Here is a 21,539-nt window from a genome sequence, read left to right as displayed (position 1 = left end):
CTCGTATGGGACTAATATTAATATGCCTAGAGTATAAAGAAATAATGGCTATGTTTAATTTAATTTTGATCAGTCAGTAGATGGTTAGTGGCATTGTATGCTAGGGTGTTTTAATTAGTTGCAAGGATGTTGCTTGGTGGTTGCTGTGGTACTGCTATGTATTATGCACTCCATAATACTGCAGGACCCCATAATGTATTAAAGTTACATAATGGGGTGCTAAGATTTGACCACAGTTCCACTATTCATTCCTATTTTAAAACAACAACAAAAAAAACTTTGACTCCATACAAAGGGACAGTGGTAGCCTAGTGGGTAGGGCTTTAGGCTATCAACCGGAAGATTGGTGGTTCAAATCCTATTGGCTATGCAGCCATTGTTGAGTCCTTGAGCAAGGCCCTTAACCCTGTCTGCTTCAGGGGCGCCGTACAATGGCTGACCCTGCACTCTGACCCCAGCTTCAAAAAAACAAGCTGGGATATGCGAAGAAAGAATTTCATTGTACTGTACACCTGTATATGTATATATGACATATAAAGTATATCTTCTTCATATCTGTATATATGACAAATAAAGTATATCTTTATCTTCATCTTTAAACCCACTGCTCAAAATTAAACCAACCATTTTAAAGTTGGTTCTGCATCAGTATCTTACAAACTGCCAGGCCAGTTTGCATACAGCAAAGTAGAAGAAAATAGAAATTAGAAGAAGAATATGAAGATAAAGAATATCACTCAGGCAACATCCATTGCAGTGGTTTAGACAATACCTGGTATGCCTTTTCAAAAAATCTGATGCATGATTGTGATGGGTTGTGATGGGTGTAAAAAATACATGCATCAATACCATTCATCACTTCCCAAACATACAGTGTATAAATCCAATAATAATGAATTGTTATTAAATACAATTTACTTTATAATGTGGTTATTGGCTAATTAATTATATGGATCAAGTGTATAACTGTAAAAAACAAGCATATCCATATCTCAGTTTCACTGCATTATTGGATTAGTTCACAAAAGCATCGCATAGAATGTAGTAGAATGATGCAAAATAGTAAAAATGAAGCTATAATTAGCTGACAGATAATAACTGAGAATAAACCTCAGTTAACTATAAAATAGCTGCTATTAAAATGGCAATTATATCCAGTCATGATGGATTGGTGCCCTCTAGGGTGTATACTTGCCTTGTGCCCAGTGTCAGACAGAGGAACATACTGTAGTTGTTAATTAAATTATTTCATAATTATTGTTAATATTTTATTGTTTACTATTTAAAATGTGTATCACAGGAGGGCAAGTACGATACCTGATTTCACTTCTTTAATCAACTGGTCTTTGAACTACAGAACAGAAGAATAAGGTAAAGCTGCTACCCAGTTGATTTGAACTCTGGCAGCTACGATGGCCCTTTATAGACAACATTATGTATCAGAGGTTTAGCTCTATTGACTCAGAGCCCATGCTAGTTATGTAGTATGTCTTCTGTAATAGCCTGGTGAGACAGATGATGTCAAAGCTGCATCACTGTAAACATGTGCTGAATCTGTGACTGGTTTGCTTATTTATTTCATCTTGGTCCTGGAGCCACCTTACCCTGCATATACCCTGCATATAAAAATCTTTCTTAGTTTACAATGGTGCAGGTGCTTCTAGCTGCAAGTCACTGCCATAATCAAGGAGTTTTTCCACAGAGATATTTAGTCATTAAAGATTCTGATGAATTCAATTTACCAGATTGACTTGGGTTGTGGAGATTTGCTGAAGCATGCCCCATACTGGGAATTTACAGATAATTTATGTCAGGAATTGGGATTTGGCAGCAGAAAATACAAGAGAGAAACATTTAGTTTTGTAATGTTGCTGACAGCTCTCTTCATATCTTTCACTCAGGTTTTAAGGCATACATTCCTAATAGGTGGACACTTAATATTAGGCCTGCTCTTTGGATACATTCCTTTTTAACTTGGTGTGTGGAGAGAAGGTGTTTTATATGAAACTAAAGGCCATATTCTATTTGTAATATCTGTCAGAAATGGGGACAATAAAATATTGTACATTCAGGTGTTCAGGTTGACAAATGGTTGTTAATTCAAAAGGACCTGGGTGAGAAACAGGCCATTAACTCACCGTTAAAGCTATATGGTTGTGCGCCTGCACTGCTTTATGAAGTGCAGTGATGCCATCTCTGGTTCTAAAATCCAGGTGAGCTCCTCCACTCCTCAAAACCTTAATCAGCTCAGCACTTGACTCCAACTGGGCTGCCAGGGTGAGAGGCGACTCTGGACCAGAAACACAGCAATACAAGTCTGTTTCATTACATTTCTTATGAATGACTGTAGCCACCATGTTGGCTATACCAAATACCCACAGTAGGACTGATTTCATTTTTAGCTTCTCAAAAAACAACTAAAACTGTTTCCCTTGTAAGAATGGAATATAAATCAGCTTTTAAAAGTGTGTTGATGGCCGCTCATGGTGGCACAGCGGTAAAATACACTAGCACACCAGAGCTGGGATTTCAAATACATCGTATCGAATCTCAGCTCTGCCATCCGGCTGGGCTGGGCGGCCACATGAATGATGATTGGCTGTTGTTTAGGGATGGGACGAGCCGGACCAGGGTTCCTCATAACTGGTGCAAATACGACCTCTGCTGGCTGATTGATGGCGCCTGCGCAGAGTTGGGGAATAATGCTGATCAGGGTGTGGCTCTCCATGCACAAAGCTGGTCCGCATATGAACTCGCCTCGTGCAGACGGTACTGCACACGTGTCGGAGGGGGCGTATGTCAGTTGCGAATCTCCTCAGTCAGCAGTGGAGGGTTGTATCGGCAGAGGTGACACTTAACACAATCAGGGTAATTGGATACGACTAGATTAGGGGAGAAAATTGGTGTGGAGAAAAATAGAAAAAAAAGTGTGTTGACAAAGAATTTAGCCCCAGTTGAGTTCTAAGCAGTATGTGTGGTGTAAATCAGGCAGGTAACACCACCCCTACTGTAAAATAGGGGTAAAATGTTCTTATTAGGATTTAAACATAATGTGTTCATTCATGGCAGGACAAGTGGTTACACAAGATTCATCAGTTTTAGTCTCTAATGTCAAACACAGTCATGGACAATTTTGTATCTCCAGTTCACCTCACTTGCATGTCTTTGGACTGTGGGAGAAAACCGGAGCTCCTGGAGGAAACCCACGCAGACACGTGGAGAACATGCTCAACCCAGAAAGGACCCGGACTGCTCCACCTGGGAATCAAACCCAAGACCTTCTTGCTGTGAGGCGACAGTGCTACCCACCAAGCCACCATGCCACCCATTTGTAGATGTCCTATAATGTCCTGTAACTTTGTGGAGTGCCCACCTAACTCCTTGTTAGTAGTTATGATTGACTGTTGCTGGTGATGTCTCTGTACTTATATTAATAAAACTAGTTGAGGTGCACATATTAGACTGATTAGGAATTCTACCATTTCTTAGCAACTTTAGTTCCCAAAGCCATTGGTACAAACAAGGGCATGTAAGTACTATACAGCCAAAAGTATGTGGACAATTGATAACTAGCTTGGTGCACATCCCATTCCAAAATCATGGATGTTTTAGAGATATTGGAGTGCATCTGTGAGAATTTGTGAGGTTATGCACTGTTGTTGTTGAAAAACTGGAGCAATTAATTTTCTAATTCATTCCACAGATGTTATATTATATAAAAAAAAGAAATGAAATATTATCCATACCTCCTGTGTCTGCATCATGGAAGTTAGGATCTAGCCCTTTCTCCAGAAACCTGCAAACCTTCTCCACACACCTCTGCTGAACATACTCCATGAACTTTTTCAGATTGGCCTAAAAGCAGAGCGCACTTAATAAATAATGAAGGGTTTCTTTATAATAAAACTCTGTAACACTGGCCTTCAAAATTCACATTTACTTTAAGTAAATGTGCAAAAGTGCATTACCTTTGTATGAAGTTTGGCTAATTGCTTGTCATCCACATGGCTCTGAGTGTAAACACGTCTTTTATAGCGAAACTGTAGACATACACAGACAAAACAAGATGATTTGTATTAGTACAGAGTATATCTGTGTGTGTGTGTGTGTGTGTGTGTAAACGTACCTCTAGGTAAGGTACAGGTGTAACAGTAGGAAAGGGATACTCTCTGAGTAGTCTCTCTTCGTCTAGGAACTTGCCGGCTCGACCATTGAAGGCTGGCAGGAAGAGGCCATAGTTCAGCACGTCTGTGAGGCTTTGGGTCAGAGTGACCAGCACCTGCTGCTTACACACCCATACTGGAGCTTCAAGGTCCAAACGCAGACACTTCTGTACAACCAAATTCCACAATTTGTACTTTAGTTGTTTTCACATACACAAGACATCTTCATAACATTGCAAAACATGTTCATTCATTAATCCATCCATCCATCCATCCATCTATCCATCTATCCATCTATCCATCCATCCATCCACTCATCGGGGCAGCATGGTGGCTCAGTGGGTAGTACTGTCACTTCACAATTAGAAGGTCCTGGGTTTGATTTCCAGGTGGAACGGTCCAGGTCCTTTCTGTGTGGAGTTTGCATGTTCACCCTGTGTTTGCGTGGGTTTTCTTCGGGAGCTCCAGTTTCCTCCCACAGTCCAAAAATAAGTTAGCTAAACTGGAGATGCAAAATTGCCTGTGACTGCATTTAACATTGAACTGATGAACCATGTGTGACCTGTAACTACCTGTCCTGTCATGAATGTAACCAAAGTGTGTAAAACACGACATAAAATCCTAATAAACAAACAAACATTCATTTATTGTCTGTCTTGCCAGCACTTTATTCTGGTCAGGGTTGCAGTGGATCTGATTCATTTGGTCACCAGTCCATCACAAAGCAGACACACACACACAGTCTTGCTTTGAGACAATGTCCACTGTAAAAAGTACTATACAGATACATTTGAAATTTGACACACACACACACACGTAGGGCAAGTTTAGTAGCTCCTGATTGCATGTCTTTGGACTTGTAGGAGAAAACCCGAGCACACAGAGGAAACCCTCATAAACAAGGTGAGAAAGTGCAAACTCCACAGTCCACCTGTCTGTGGAATTGAACCCAGCTGTTAGGTGACAGCACTATACACTGCACCACTTTGCGAACACCCCCCCCCCCCCCCCCCCCCCCCAACCCCCCCTTTGCTGTAAGAAACGTTCAGCATCCTTCATATATAACTTTGGAAGTTGCGATTCAGTTTTAAAGCAGTGGCAATCCAGTGGTGTGTCTAGTGTCTAGTGTCTTAGACATAAAATAGCACAGAGGATGCAAAATAACACAAAATAATTCTATCAGTTAACCACACAAGACATTGTTTGCAGATGAATTTGCAAGATATCTGATTTGTTCTTTGGTTATATATATATATATATATACAGTGTATCACAAAAGTGAGTACACCCCTCACATTTCTGCAAATATTTTATTATATCTTTTCATGGGACAACACTATAGACATGAAACTTGGATATAACTTAGAGTAGTCAGTGTACAACTTGTATAGCAGTGTACATTTACTGTCTTCTGAAAATAACTCAACACACAGCCATTAATGTCTAAATGGCTGGCAACATAAGTGAGTACACCCCACAGTGAACATGTCCAAATTGTGCCCAAAGTGTCAATATTTTGTGTGACCACCATTATTATCCATCACTGCCTTAACCCTCCTGGGCATGGAATTCACCAGAGCTGCACAGGTTGCTACTGGAATCCTCTTCCACTCCTCCATGATGACATCACGGAGCTGGTGGATGTTAGACACCTTGAACTCCTCCACCTTCCACTTGAGGATGCGCCACAGGTGCTCAATTGGGTTTAGTCCATCACCTTTACATTCAGCTTCCTCAGCAAGGCAGTTGTCATCTTGGAGGTTGTGTTTGGGGTCGTTATCCTGTTGGAAAACTGCCATGAGGCCCAGTTTTCGAAGGGAGGGGATCATGCTCTGTTTTAGAATGTCACAGTACATGTTGGAATTCATGTTTCCCTCAATGAACTGCAGCTCCCCAGTCCCCAGCAACACTCATGCAGCCCAAGACAATGATGCTACCACCACCATGCTTGACTGTAGGCAAGATACAGTTGTCTTGGTACTTCTCACCAGGCTGCCGCCACACATGCTGGACACCATCTGAGCCAAACAAGTTTATCTTGGTCTCGTCAGACCACAGGGCATTCCAGTAATCCATGTTCTTGGACTGCTTGTCTTCAGCAAACTGTTTGCGGGCTTTCTTGTGCGTCAGCTTCCTTCTGGGATGACGACCATGCAGACCGAGTTGATGCAGTGTGCGGCGTATGGTCTGAGCACTGACAGGCTGACCTCCCACGTCTTCAACCTCTGCAGCAATGCTGGCAGCACTCATGTGTCTATTTTTTAAAGCCAACCTCTGGATATGACGCCGAACACGTGGACTCAACTTCTTTGGTCGACCCTGGCGAAGCCTGTTCCGAGTGGAACCTGTCCTGGAAAACCGCTGTATGACCTTGGCCACCATGCTGTAGCTCAGTTTCAGGGTGTTAGCAATCTTCTTATAGCCCAGGCCATCTTTGTGGAGAGCAACAATTCTATTTCTCACATCCTCAGAGAGTTTTTTGCCATGAGGTGCCATGTTGAATATCCAGTGGCCAGTATGAGAGAATTGTACCCAAAACACCAAATTTAACAGCCCTGCTCCCCATTTACACCTGGGACCTTGACACATGACACCAGGGAGGGACAACGACACATTTGGGCACAATTTGGACATGTTCACTGTGGGGTGTACTCACTTATGTTGCCAGCTATTTAGACATTAATGGCTGTGTGTTGAGTTATTTTCAGAAGACAGTAAATCTACACTGCTATACAAGTTGTACACTGACTACTCTAAGTTATATCCAAGTTTCATGTCTATAGTGTTGTCCCATGAAAAGATATAATGAAATATTTGCAGAAATGTGAGGGGTGTACTCACTTTTGTGATACACTGTATATATATATATATATATATACACTATATTGCCAAAAGTATTCACTCACCTATCCGAATCATTAAATTTATTGGTGTTCCAATCACTTCCATGGCCACAGGTGTATAAAACCAAGCACCTAGGCATGCAGACTGCTTCTACAAACATTTGTGAAAGAATGGGTCACTCACAGGAGCTCAGTGAATTCCAGCATGGTACCGTGACAGGATGCCACCTGTGCAACAAGTCCAGTCGTGAAGTTTACTCGCTACTAAATATTACACAGTCAACTGTCAGTGGTTTTATAACAAAGTGGAAACGATTGGAAATGACAGCAACTCAGCCACGAAGTGATAGGCCACGTAAAATGACAGAGCGGGGTCAGCGGATGCTGAGGCGCATAGTGTGCAGAGGTCGCCAACTTTCTGCAGAGTCAATCACTACAGACCTCCAAACTTCATGTGGCCTTCAGATTAGCTCAAGAACGAGAGCTTCATGGAATGGGTTTCCATGGCCGAGCAGCTGCATCCAAGCCTTACATCCCCAAGCGCAATGCAAAGCATTGGATGCAGTGGTGTAAAGCACGCCGCCACTGGAATCTAGAGCAGTGGAGACGTGTTCTCTGGAGTGACGAATCACGCTTCATCGTCTGGCAATCTGATGGGTTTGGCGGTTGCCAGGAGAACGGTACTTGTCTGACTGCATTGTGCCAAGTGTAAAGTTTGGTGGAGGGGGGATTATGGTGTGGGGTTGTTTTTCAGGAGTTGGGCTTGGCCCATTAGTTCCAGTGAAAGGAACTCTTAATGCTTAAGCATACCAAGAGATTTTGGACAATTTCATGCTCCCAACTTTGTGGGAACAGTTCGGGGATGTCCCCTCCCTGTTCCAACATGACTGCGCACCAGTGCACAAAGCAAGGTCCATAAAGACATGGATGAGTGAGTTTGGTGTGGAAGCCTGACCTCAACCCGATAGAACACCTTTGGGATGAATTAGAGGGGAGACTGCGAGCCAGGCCTTCTCATCCAGCATCAGTGTCTGACCTCATAAATGCGCTTCTGGAAGAATGGTCAAAGATTCCCATAAACACACTCCTAAACCTTGTGGAAAGCCTTCCCAGAAGAGTTGAAGCTGTTATAGCTGCAAAGGTGGGCCGACATCATATTAATCCCTATGGATTAAGAATGGGATGTCATTCAAGTACATATGTGTGTGCAGGCAGACAGGTAAATACTTTTGGCAACATAGTGTATTTAAATATATTTCTGTGGCTAAATGTTTAAACTTTGTCACAAAAATTTTTATTGTACGTTTATTATTGGTATTTTAAACACGACATGATCTGCTGGGTCAGTATAATTACCACACCTAATAATCAGGTTTATGTCACTTTTTTACCTTAATTAGATACTTTTGATAGCCGTCAACAATCTTCTGGCACAACTGGATCTTTGACCACTTTGCTTTAAGTTTTTTGCCCTGAGTTACTTGTAACAAAACCAGAGAGTGTGGCTGGGACTCAGGTAGGCTTTTAAAGTGTTGCCCCATCAGCAGCCTCTAAGTCAATACTGACAAAACGCTTGCTTGAATCTTAGCAGTGACACCAGTATTTCAGCAGTTAATTTACGGCAGACGTGTTTTTGTTGCTCCATTAATTATAACTGACTATCAAGACAAATTTTGAGACAAGGAGGTTTGGCTCACTTTTCTTTGAAGAATGGCTTTAATGCAGCTTTAATGAAAGCCATTCAAGCATGTAACTGAGGCTGTATCCTTCAGAAAAGTTCCACCTTTACACTGTCAGTCCAAAGAATATAATACAATAAGACCTGGAGACCATTACAGTTTTTTTGTGAATTACAATTGCAACTTTTACAGTACAATGCAAGCAGTTGTGGGTTAAGGGCATGCTCAGGGGTCCAATTATGGTAACTTGGCAATGGTGGGGCTTGAACCAGGAACCTTCTCATTACTTCTCATTACCTTAAACATGGAGCTACCACTGCCCAAATGGCAGAAGTCACACCTGATACAACTGATTAGTCAGCTTAAAACCAAGAGCTAATGACTAAATAAGTGGAATCAAGTGTGCTTGTGATCGGATAGTATTATAACCTGCAGGTACACCAGTCCTTTGTGTAATATCTACAAAAAGTTTGAGCACTTTTATATATTGGTTGGAAATGGTGAGGGTGGGAGGAGTAGTAGTTGGTCGTGTCTGAGAGATTGAGAAAGAGCTTATAGTCCGGATTTAGCGCCATCTGATTTCCACCTTTTTGGACCGCTCAAAAAAGCTTTAAGGTGAAGAAGATTTTCATGTGATGATGATGTAAAAGCAGCAGTGCATCAGTGGCTATGCGCTCAACTAAAAACATTTTTTGCTGATGGCATTAAAAAGTTGTTACAACACTGGGAAAAATGCATCGGAAGGGAAGGTGAACGTGTAGAAAAGTGATGTTATTTGTTTATGAAATTCTAAATAAACAGAATAAAAAATGTGTGGAAACTTTTTGAAGAACCTCGTTATAATCTACGAATTGTAAGAATCAGCTTTTCCGAGAGAGTCTAAAACGCTTATCATTAAAAAAAGCTTAATGTGACTTCATGTATTGGGCAGCACGGTGGCTAAGTGGGTAGCACTGTCGCTTCACAGCAAGAAGGTCCTGGGTTCAATCCCCAGGTGGGGCGGTCCGGGTCCTTTCTGTGTGGAGTTTGCATGTTCTCCTTGTGTCTTAGTGGGTTTCCTCCAGGTGCTCCGAATTCACTCCATAGAAAAAAACGGTACAGCCAGCACAAAAACTATTGTGCCACTTCTCATGTGAACACGCCTTTAATAAATGGTTTTTAACTGTTTTCAATTGTATTTCAGTGTTTTTATATTATACTTGTGTTAGTTTCAGTGTTTAAGTGTCAAAAACAACCCCATTGTTTTACATTAGCCTAAAATATATGCAGTTCCACGGGACCATGGAACGCATTAACAGGTTTCCCATACATTCTTATGTGGAAAAAATACCTTGAAACTCAACGTCTTTTAAGCTCAACGCCACTCCCAGAACCAACTGACTTCGAGTTTCAAGGTACCACTGTATTCTGTTACTACCAGGTATATTTCTTCTGCTACATTTTTCATTTTCATCAACCGCTTGGTCAGGGTTATAGCGGGTCTCATAATACCGTGAAACACTAGGTGCAAAGCAGAAAAACCCTGGACAGGGTTCCAGTCCATCAAAGGACTTTAGCCACCCCCAGACATAGCCAATCAAGTCTGTGTGGATGCCAAGCGGGAGATTGAACCACTGAGATTTAAACCCATATCTCAGCAGTGATGAACTAGCATAAAAGACCACTGTACCAATTGAGTGATTCTGTGACATTTTTATTGTATCCACTCAACTAGCTAGCTAGCAGAAAATGCTCCTCTTTATTATGTAAATCATATATATTAGGGTCTTAACAACTTTATTCACATCCTTTGCACCCAACAGGTGAATACAATTAAGCATCACAATCACTGTGTAATTTCTATATACATAAAGAGCTCAGTTACATGGTCATATCCCAGGATGGCATCTTTCCTGTAAGTGAGTTTATTTTATTTATTTTTTTTGCCCTGCTGAAGCTACCTAGGTCAACTGTAAGTGCTAAGCCACAAAGTTGTAGGCCACACAAGCTCAAAAACAAGGACAAGAGGACAACTGCATTTCAAACTGCTTCTGGAAGCATAAACATTAACAGAGGTCCGGTTCATCGGGAGCTTTATGGATTGGGTGGTAGAATCCGGCTTTGGTAGTTGTAAGGAGAACACTGTCTGTTTTTAAAATAGTTCTGAATAATAGTCGGAGGCTGGTTTTAATGGTTTGGCCAAAGCACCTTAGTTCCCATGGGGCTTTATTAATCATAGATAGCGTAAAGGTCATGTCAAGCACATTCAACAGTGGTTTTTAACTTCACCCTACATGGACTGTGATTTCTTTAATGTATTCACAGTATTATGTATAGTAAATGGTGAAAAGTAACCCTAGTCCTCCACAAACTTTGACTAATCAGTCCAGAGAATATCCCAAAAGCCTTGGGGCTCAACTTGATGTTTTTTGGCAAGTACAAGACGAGACTGTGTTCTATTGGTCAGCAGTGTTTGCAACTTGCAACTCTCCCATGGATGCCATTTTTACCCAGTGTATCTATTATAAAATCTTGTACATTGGCTTTAACTGGGGCAAGTGAGGCCTGCAGTTTATATGTTTTGTGACCTCCTGGATGAGTTGTTGGTGTGTTCTTGGTAAAATTTGGTAGGTCGGCCAAATCTGGGAAGGTTCACCCCTGTTTGAAATGTTCCCTATTTGAGGATAATGGTTCTAACTATAGTTTGCAGGAGTCCCAGAGCCCTACAGTGATAATGCCTGGGTGTGGCTGGGGAATTTGAAAGCAACTTGCTTATTGTGGAATGTTCAAAATGGTGTAACTTGAATATTTTATAAAGTTTGCACAGTGGTACCTTGTAACTTGACGTCCCCTAAACTCAAATTCTTGAAACTCGACACCCTTCATGGAGAAATTTGTACCCTTAAAATTTCAAATTATCAATGAACAGCTGCTTTGTTCAGCGCGAGCGGTGCAGTAAAACGTCATCAAAGTGCGCATATGAGACAAATCTGCATTTGTGTGGTATAACCAGTCTATAAGCGTCCACATGTATCTGTGTTTAGCTGGTATTTCCACTCTGTTTCACTTGAAATAATTCTAGCTATAGCTCGGGGTGCTGAGAAATTGTAAGAATCAGCTTTTCCAAGTCTAAAACGCTTATCGTAAAAAAAGCTTAATGTGACTTAATGTATTCGCTCGTTGTTGTTTTAGTACAATAAGTCACGTTAAGCTTTGCACACCGCCACACTCCATAGGAAATAAGCGCAAAAGTGATTTTGTCACTTCTCATGTGAATGCGCCTTTACTAAACTCGCTAAGGAATACGGTATTCCAAGATCAAGCACCTCCACGATTAAGAAGCATAAGGAAACAATAAAGAAGTAAAGGTAAAGTGCAGGTTATATTGTTTTTTATATTGTTTTTTAACTGTTTCTAAATTGTATTTCAGTGTGTAAGTGTCAAAAACAACCCCATTATTTTACATTAGTCTAATATATATGCAGTTCCACAGGACCATGGAACGCATTAACAGGTTTCTCATACATCCTTATGGGTAAAAATACCTTGAAACTCAACGCCACTCCCAGAACCAATTAACGCTGAGTTTCAAGGTACCACTCTCAAGGTACTCTCATTATCTTGTTGCCCAATTTCTTTTGAGTGTATTGCCGGCATTAAATTCAATCTTTGTTTATATTTACAAAATACAGTCAAATCGGTCAGCCATATCTTTTGTTGGTTAAAAAGAGGTTAAAGATGTTACAAGTCAGAGATTATTGTTTTTATTTTTTATTTTTTTCTGGAAATGGTGTTTATATTAGTGAAGAAAATAATGAAGTTAATACTGAGTTAATATTTTGTAATTTTGGTGTAAAATGTAAACTTTAATTAATGCAAAGTGAAAAACGCCACTTGTGGCTACTTTACCCAATGCTTACAGTTACATCCAACTGATTACCTACGTAAATGACTCTAGCTTCATAATAACGTTTTAAATCACTCTATAAAGCATTCCAATCATTAAAAAAACCAAACATGCATAAATGTACAAAAGTGAATGAATAATATCCATACTTTTAGTTTTGCATTATGGAAATGTTGGATTGGTTCCTGAATTCTAAGCTCCTCCTCTTCTTAAAATTTAAATCAGAGAGGGTGGCCAGGACCACACACTTACCGTTTGTTGAAGGTCAGGGATTCCAATGCGAATGATGACAGCGCTTCCATGGAGATCTTCCATGGTTTCGTTGGAGACGGCCTCACTTCCCGAAGAAGTCCGAATGCTGTCTTCTCCATGGTTACCGTTGGTAGGGGCGTGCTGTTGCCGCGGCCTGTCTGGAGCCTCATGTTTGCCGTCGGCAGGTGGACTCATAGGCATGCTCTGGGAATATGTGTAAGGGTGTGGGGGTGGGTGGTTGTGCGCTGCTCAACACGCTGGCCTCACAACCCTACAAACACACACACACAGTAATTTTCTGGGTGTCGTAATCAGGTCAACTGGGCATCTCGACATTTTATTTTGTGTCGGCATGTTACTTCAAAAGCAAAACTTCAGGTCCGCTGGTCGTGAATGGTTGCCATGGACACTAGAAACAGATCCACTCGGGGAAAAAAATGGAATTTGAGGGAACCCTGTATTTCATGTCACCATGGCAACACTGCACTCTCCTAGTTCTGCTGAGCGATGGCACCTCCACTTGCTCTTTATAGACATACTGCAATGCCTCACACACACACAAATACAGCTGGCACTCCTTTCATGTACCACTCAAACCATTATCATCCACAGAAAACTTCAATTACACACACACACACACACCTGTTCTGCCACTAGAAACTCATGCAGTCACGTCTCCCACCTCCCACACACACACACAGACACACACACACACACTACATGGGCAATCACACACTGTGCTAGAAAGTCCCTCGCTATTGTCCTGAAGGGCTGAGCGGAAGCCTTCACTTATATAACACGGTAAAACAGGAGGACACAGTAGTTAAGAAAAACACAAGGCCAAGATGTCAGCTTGCCTTGATCATAAATAGCCATAATCACCATTATAAGTGTTTTAGCAGATGACTTTTAACAGTCCTTCAGTTCTATTCCAATTTTATTGGTGAGGTGTCATGTAGGCACAAATGTTAGTTTGTTTATTAGGATTTTAACGTCATGTTTTACACTTTGGTTATATTCATGACAGGAACGGTAGTTACTCGTTACACAAGGTTTATCAGTTCACACAAGATTATATCAAACACAGTCATGGACAATTTTGTATCTCCAGTTCACCTCACTTGCATGTCTTTGGACTGTGGGAGGCAACCGGAGCACCCGGAGTAAACCCACTTGGACATGGGGAGAACATGCAAACTCCACACAGAAAAGACCCAGACCGCCCCACCTGGGGATCGAACCAAGGACCTTCTTGCCGTGAGGTGACAGTGCTACCCACTTAGCCACTGTGCCGCCCTGTTGGCACAAATAGATTACTGACTGCTACAAAGCATCATGGGTCCTAAGGGCAAATGGGTTGATCCTTGCTATGTGCATTTACATGTGAACAGTATTCAATAAACAATAATTACTACAGAAAACCTGATTATGCAATATTTCAGTGATAGGGTTTGCGCGACCCTTTGATTATGCAAAGCAGTCCTAGTGGGAAAACCTAAAGTGAAACAACACACTCAAAAAGACTTGAAACAGATACAGATGTTTAACACTGTGTTACATCACTGGTGCTATTACACTTTTTAATCATTTGGAACTGAGGATACTTTTACAGTTTTGCTGCATAACAATCCATGTTCAGAGTTGTCTTATTTGCTTTCATGATGCACCAACACTTTCAATAAGAGAGATATCTGGACTACAGGCAGGCAAGTCAAACACACACACAGATAGTCTTTTTTTTTTGCATTTTTCCCCAATTTTCCTCCCAATCTAGTCGTATCCAATTGAGTTTCTAGATCTCCACCCTGGTAGAGGAGAGCCATGACTAACACTCGCCCCCTCCGACACGTGTGCAGTAGCCGACTGCATCTTTTCACCTGCACACGGCGACTTCATATGCGGATCAGCTAATTGCATCAGTTATGAGGTCCCGTCCAGCTACCACCCTGTATAAACAACAGCCAATCGTGGCAGAGCTGAGTTTCAAACCGACGAGTTCGAGATGTCAGCTATGGTGTGCTAGCGTGTTTTACCGCTGCGCCACCTGAGCACCGCAACTAAAGACATCTCTAGAAAAGAAATCTCTGTGCCAGCAAATGTCTCTATAATCTCCAAATATATGCCCCTGTGGGAATGTTACCTTTACGCATGAGCAATTCACCCATGCTGTGGCCACTGATGCAACCCAGTACCATGAAAGATGTTGGCTTTTGCACCTTTCTAATTATAGTCTGGATGGTTCTGGATGTTTGGCATGGAGAACTCGATGTCTGTTTTTCCCGAAAAAGCTGAAACATGAACTCATTGACCACAGCACACCTTTTAATTCTAAACTCTTTTCTCTCATGAAATCTGGCACAAAGTGGGGAGCCATGACTAATATTTGCTTGCACAGACTGAACCTTTGATACATACATTTTTATACCCACCCAAACATAATACCCGCACCTGTTATCAGTTCACCCACTTATTGTGTTTAGAGTATATATAAGTATTCTAAAACATTTTACTCTTATTATGCAACTGTCACAGTTTTTTCTGATGCAGGCATTACATATCAGTGGTACTTTGAGTACTTCTAATCCCTTTTGTGGTTTTGTTTTTAAATCTTTAAACAGCTCATGTATGTGCAAATTTATCGTGACACTATGGCTCCAGCTGGAAATTATTTTGGATTTGGATCCTTGAAAAATAATGTTTTATCAATACTATTTTAAACCTGGAAAAGAAGTAGGGGTTTTATTTGGACTTTCTTTTTCATTCAATTCCCAAGTAACTAATTTATGAAAATTTATGGGTAGTTAAAATCTGACTGAAAAATGTTTAGTCATCTAATACATGGACATGTAATGCTGGGAAACCAGCTCTGCATGATTAACAATAACAAAGTCATCTTTTAGGAGTGTCTCAGTTTGTAGTAAAACTTAAATAATACAATTTAATAGTGAGGTGATACAGAAGCTATATTATATGAAGCTACAGTATAATTTGGTACACAGTTTTTATGACAATAGTGAAATTGCACTAATTAAAGCCAAATTGTAATATATATATATATACAGTGGGGTCAAAAAGTATTTAGTCAGCCACTGATTGTGCAGGTTCTCCTACTTAGAAAGATGAAAGAGGTCTGTAATTTTCATCATAGGTACACTTCAACTATGAGAGACAAAATTAGGAGATCACATTGTAGGATTTTTAAAGAATTTATTTGTAAATTATGGTGGAAAATAAGTGTTTGGTCAATAACAAACAAGCAAGATTTCTGGCTCTCACAGACCTGTAACTTCTTCTTTAAGAAGCTTTTCTGTCCTCCACTCGTTACCTGTATTAATGGCACCTGTTTGACCTCGTTATCTGTATAAAAGACACCTGTCCACAGCCTCAAACAGTCAGACTCCAAACTCAACCATGGACAAGACCAAAGAGCTGTCGAAGGACACCAGGAAGAAAATTGTAGACCTGCACCAGGCTGGGAAGAGTGAATCTACAATAGGCAAGCAGGTTGGTGTGAATAAATCAACTGTGGGAGCAATTGTAAGAAAATGGAAGACATACAAGACCATTGATAATCTCCCTTGGGGTCAAGATCTCATCCCGTGGGGTCAAAATGATCATGAGAACAGTGAGCAAAAATCCCAGAACTACACGGAGGGACCTGATGAATGACCTGCAGAGAGCTGGGACCAAAGTAACAAAGGCTACCATCAGTAACACACTACGCCGAGAGGGACTCAAATCCTGCAGTGCCAGGCGTGTCCCCCTGCAGAGAAATGCTGGATATGACCCCAAGAACACCATCCCCACCGGGCATTTCTTTGCCTCCAAACACGGCGAGTGGAGTTGATGCCAAAGAGCTCAATTTTGGTCTCATCTGACCATATCACATTCTCCCAAGCTTTCTCTGAATCATTCAGGTGTTCATTGGCAAACTTCAGACGGGCCTGTACATGAGCCTTCTTGAGCAAAGGGACTTTGCGGGCACTGCAGGATCTCAATCCATTACGGCGAAGTGTGTTACTAATGGTTTTCTTGGTGACTGTGCTCCCAGCTCCCTTGAGATCATTGACAAGCTCCTCCCGTGTAATTCTGGACTGACCTCACCTTTCTCAGAATCATTCTTACCCCACCAGGTGAGATCTTACATGGAGCTCCAGAGTGAGGGTGATTGACTGTGATCTTGTATTTCTTCCATTTTCGAATTATCGCACCAACAGTGGTCTCTTTCTCACCAAGCTTCTTGCTGATGGTCTTGTAGCCCATTCCAGCCTTGTGCAGGTCTACAATCTTGTCCCTGATGTCCTTTGATAGCTCTTTGGTCTTGCCCATGGTGGTCGAGAGATTTGAACGGAAGAAACTGATTCTGTGACAGGAGTCTTTTATACAGGGACAGGACTAATTTGTGTGCCTCATGGGCACATAACCGGTCTGTGGGGGTCAGAATTCTTGCTGGTTGGTAGGGGATCAAATACTTATTTCCCTTAATTAAATACAAATTAATTTATAACTTTTATTTAATGTTTTTTTTCTGGATTTTTTGTTGATATTCTGTCTCTCTCTGTTAAAATAAACCTTCCATAAAAATTATAGACTGTTCAAGTCTTTGTAAGGGGGTAAACTTACAAAATCAGCAGGAAATCAAATACTTATTTCCCCCACTGTATATTATATTCATTCATTACACACAGACTGATATATTTCAAATGTTTATTTCTTTTAATGTTGATGATTATAACTGACAACTAATGAAAACCCCAAATTCAGTATCTCAGAAAATTGGAATATTACTTAAGACCAATACAAAAAAAGGATTTTTATAAATGTTGGCCAACTGAAAAGTATGAACATGAAAAGTATGAGCATGTACAGCACTCAATACTTAGTTGGGGCTACTTTTGCCTGGATTACTGCAGCAATGCGGCGTGGCATGGAGTCGATCAGTCTGTGGCACTGCTCAGGTGTTATGAGAGCCCAGGTTGCTCTGATAGTGGCCTTCAGCTCTTCTGAATTGTTGGGTCTGGCGTATCGCATCTTCCTCTTTACAATACCCCATAGATTTTCTATGGGGTTAAGGTCAGGCGAGTTTGCTGGCCAATTAAGAACAGGGATACCATGGTCCTTAAACCAGGTACTGGTAGCTTTGGCACTGTGTGCAGGTGCCAAATCCTGTTGGAAAATGAAATCTGCATCTCCATAAAGTTGGTCAGCAGCAGGAAGCATGAAGTGCTCTAAAACTTCCTGGTAGACGGCTGCGTTGACCTTGGACCTCAGAAAACACAGTGGACCAACACCAGCAGATGACATGGCACTCCAAACCATCACTGAGTGTGGAAACTTTACACTGGACCTCAAGCAACGTGGATTCTGTGCCTCTCCTCTCTTCCTCTAGACTCTGGGACCTTGATTTCCAAAGGTAATGCAAAATTTACTTTCATCAGAGAACATAACTTTGGACCACTCAGCAGTCCTTTTTGTCTTTAGCCCAGGCAAGACGCTTCTGACGCTGTCTCTTGTTCAAGAGTGGCTTGCACAAGGAATGCGACAACTGAAACCCATGTCTTGCATACGTCTGTGTGTGGTGGTTCTTGAAGCACTGACTCCAGCTGCAGTCCACTCTTTGTGAATCTCCCCCACATTTTTGAATGGGTTTTGTTTCACATTCCTCTCCAGGGTGCGGTTATCCCTATTGCTTGTACACTTTTTTCTATCACATCTTTTCCTTCCCTTCGCCTCTCTATTAATGTGCTTGGACACAGAGCTCTGTGAACAGCCAGCCTCTTTAGCAATGACCTTTTGTGTCTTGCCCTCCTTGTGCAAGGTGTCAATGGTCGTCTTTTGGACAACTGTCAAGTCAGCAGTCTTCCCCATGATTGTGTAGCCTACAGAACTAGACTGAGAGACCATTTAAAGGCCTTTGCAGGTGTTTTGAGTTAATTAGCTGATTAGAGTGTGGCACCAGGTGTCTTCAATATTGTACCTTGTCACAATATTCTAATTTTCTGAGATACTGAATTTGGGGTTTTCATTAGTTGTCAGTTATAATCATCAACATTAAAAGAAATAAACATTTGAAATATATCAGTCTGTGTGTAATGAATGAATATAATATGCAAGTTTCACTTTTTGAATGGAATTACTGAAATAAATCAACTTTTTCATGATATTCTAATTTTATGACCAGCACCAGTATATACTGTATATATATATATATATATAATTTATGCATTTTCTCCCTTTTAGTGTGTCCAATTGCCCAATTGCGTCATGCTTCCTCTTCACCGATGCCAATCCCTGCTCTGATTGAGGAGAACGAAGCTAACTCACACCGCCTCCGACACGTGGGCAGCATGCCGTATGCATCTTATCACCTACACTTTGACAAGTGCAGTGCAGTTCAGCACTGTGTACGGAGAGACACACCCTGACAGCACTCTTTTCTCATCTCTGTGCAGGCGCCATAAATCAGCCAGCAGAGGTTGTAATTGCATTAGTTATGAGAGAGAGAGACCCTATCCAGCTTAATCCCGCCCATATATGAACAACAGGCCGATCGTTGTTCATGTGGCTGCTCAGCCTAGCCGGCAGGCAGAGCCAAGGACGGATTAAGGATAGTCACACACCCCCACCCCCACCCCGCGCGCCCCCCCCCCCCTCCAAAAACATAAATAAATTAATACATTAAACAACCTGTCAATAACTAACCCTAACACAAGAATCTAAGAAAAATCTAAGAGAAATTGAACATAATAATTTTGAAACAATACAAATTCAGAAACATTAAGTAAGGGCCTGAATCGCATATTTGCAACAAAACGTCTGTTATGAAATATGGTAGCTTGCCTGGCAATTTGTAGGTCCCTAGAAAGTCAAGGAGCCATGGTAAACGACTTCTATGGAAGTCAAGGGCCCCATAGCAGGGGCCCTCATGATCAAGGGCCCTCTAATGGTATGCCCTGCTCTTCTCTAGGGCCCCCTGGTAGGGGCTCTCATAACCAGGGCCCTCTAAAAATATGCCCCCCTCTTTCCTAGGACCCCTAATAGCCAGAAGTCGAAGTCAGAGCAGTGCCACAACGCCTCATCCATTTTCATAAGGGGCCCAAAAGCATGGCTAGGGCCCCGAAAAGCATGGCTAGGGCCCAAAAGCATGGCTAGGGGCCCCAAAAGCATGGCTAGGGGCCCCAAAAGCATCGCTAGGGCCCCCAAGAGGCCCTGGGGTCAAAGTCCCTAATAGTCAGAGGATCCTTAAAATGGAGGGCCCTCGGAAATAAAAATATATTGTATCATAAATGTTGATAGGCATCGCAAAATGTTTTGGGCCAGGGCCCCCCCGGGGCCCCCTGACCTCAAGGGCCCCTGGGCGCTGGCCCCACTGGCCCGGTCAGTAATCCAGCCATGGGCAGAGCTAAGATTTGATACAATGTATTCGAGGTCCCAGCGTGTGTTTTTACCGCTGCGCCACCTGAGTGGCCCAAAGTCAAATTGTTTTAGTTTGTTAATCAGCAATATACAGTGTATCACAAAAGTGAGTACACCCCTCACATTTCTGCAAATATTTCATTATATCTTTTCATGGGACAACACTATAGACATGAAACTTGGATATAACTTAGAGTAGTCAGTGTACAACTTGTATAGCAGTGTAGATTTACTGTCTTCTGAAAATAACTCAACACACAGCCATTAATGTCTAAATAGCTGGCAACATAAGTGAGTACACCCCACAGTGAACATGTCCAAATTGTGCCCAAATGTGTCGTTGTCCCTCCCTGGTGTCATGTGTCAAGGTCCCAGGTGTAAATGGGGAGCAGGGCTGTTAAATTTGGTGTTTTGGGTACAATTCTCTCATACTGGCCACTGGATATTCAACATGGCACCTCATGGCAAAGAACTCTCTGAGGATGTGAGAAATAGAATTGTTGCTCTCCACAAAGATGGCCTGGGCTATAAGAAGATTGCTAACACCCTGAAACTGAGCTACAGCATGGTGGCCAAGGTCATACAGCGGTTTTCCAGGACAGGTTCCACTCGGAACAGGCTTCGCCAGGGTCGACCAAAGAAGTTGAGTCCACGTGTTCGGCGTCATATCCAGAGGTTGGCTTTAAAAGATAGACACATGAGTGCTGCCAGCATTACTGCAGAGGTTGAAGATGTGGGAGGTCAGCCTGTCAGTGCTCAGACCATACGCCGCACACTGCATCAACTCGGTCTGCATGGTCGTCATCCCAGAAGGAAGCTGACGCACAAGAAAGCCCGCAAACAGTTTGCTGAAGACAAGCAGTCCAAGAACATGGATTACTGGAATGCCCTGTGGTCTGACGAGACCAAGATAAACTTGTTTGGCTCAGATGGTGTCCAGCATGTGTGGCGGCGCCCTGGTGAGAAGTACCAAGACAACTGTATCTTGCCTACAGTCAAGCATGGTGGTGGTAGCATCATAGTCTTGGGCTGCATGAGTGTTGCTGGCACTGGGGAGCTGCAGTTCATTGAGGGAAACATGAATTCCAACATGTACTGTGACATTCTGAAACAGAGCATGATCCCCTCCCTTCGAAAACTGGGCCTCATGGCAGTTTTCCAACACGACAACGACCCCAAACACAACCTCTAAGATGACAACTGCCTTGCTGAGGAAGCTGAAGGTAAAGGTGATGGACTAAACCCAATTGAGCACCTGTGGCGCATCCTCAAGTGGAAGGTGGAGGAGTTCAAGGTGTCT

The 21,539-nt window shown here is 42.0% G+C and overlaps 1 protein-coding gene across 1 annotated transcript in view; it reads right to left on the bottom strand.

Annotated features, from left to right (window-relative positions):
* Positions 1-21,539, bottom strand: part of shank3b (SH3 and multiple ankyrin repeat domains 3b) — a 59,718-nt gene that overhangs the window by 30,940 nt on the left and 7,239 nt on the right. Inside the window, exons 2-6 of the mRNA XM_062994924.1 lie at positions 12,824-13,094; positions 4,127-4,330; positions 3,969-4,040; positions 3,747-3,855; positions 2,139-2,290 (exon numbers count right to left, since the gene is read on the bottom strand). Of these exons, the coding sequence (XP_062850994.1) occupies positions 2,139-2,290; positions 3,747-3,855; positions 3,969-4,040; positions 4,127-4,330; positions 12,824-13,024 (738 nt within the window). The 5' untranslated portion in view covers positions 13,025-13,094. The remainder of the gene's footprint in view (positions 1-2,138; positions 2,291-3,746; positions 3,856-3,968; positions 4,041-4,126; positions 4,331-12,823; positions 13,095-21,539) is intronic.

Source organism: Trichomycterus rosablanca, chromosome 1, assembly GCF_030014385.1.
Source record: "Trichomycterus rosablanca isolate fTriRos1 chromosome 1, fTriRos1.hap1, whole genome shotgun sequence".
Taxonomy (NCBI): Eukaryota; Metazoa; Chordata; class Actinopteri; order Siluriformes; family Trichomycteridae; genus Trichomycterus; species Trichomycterus rosablanca.
The sequence above is the reverse complement of the archived record's forward strand: the minus strand, read 5'-3'. Positions and strand labels throughout refer to the sequence as shown.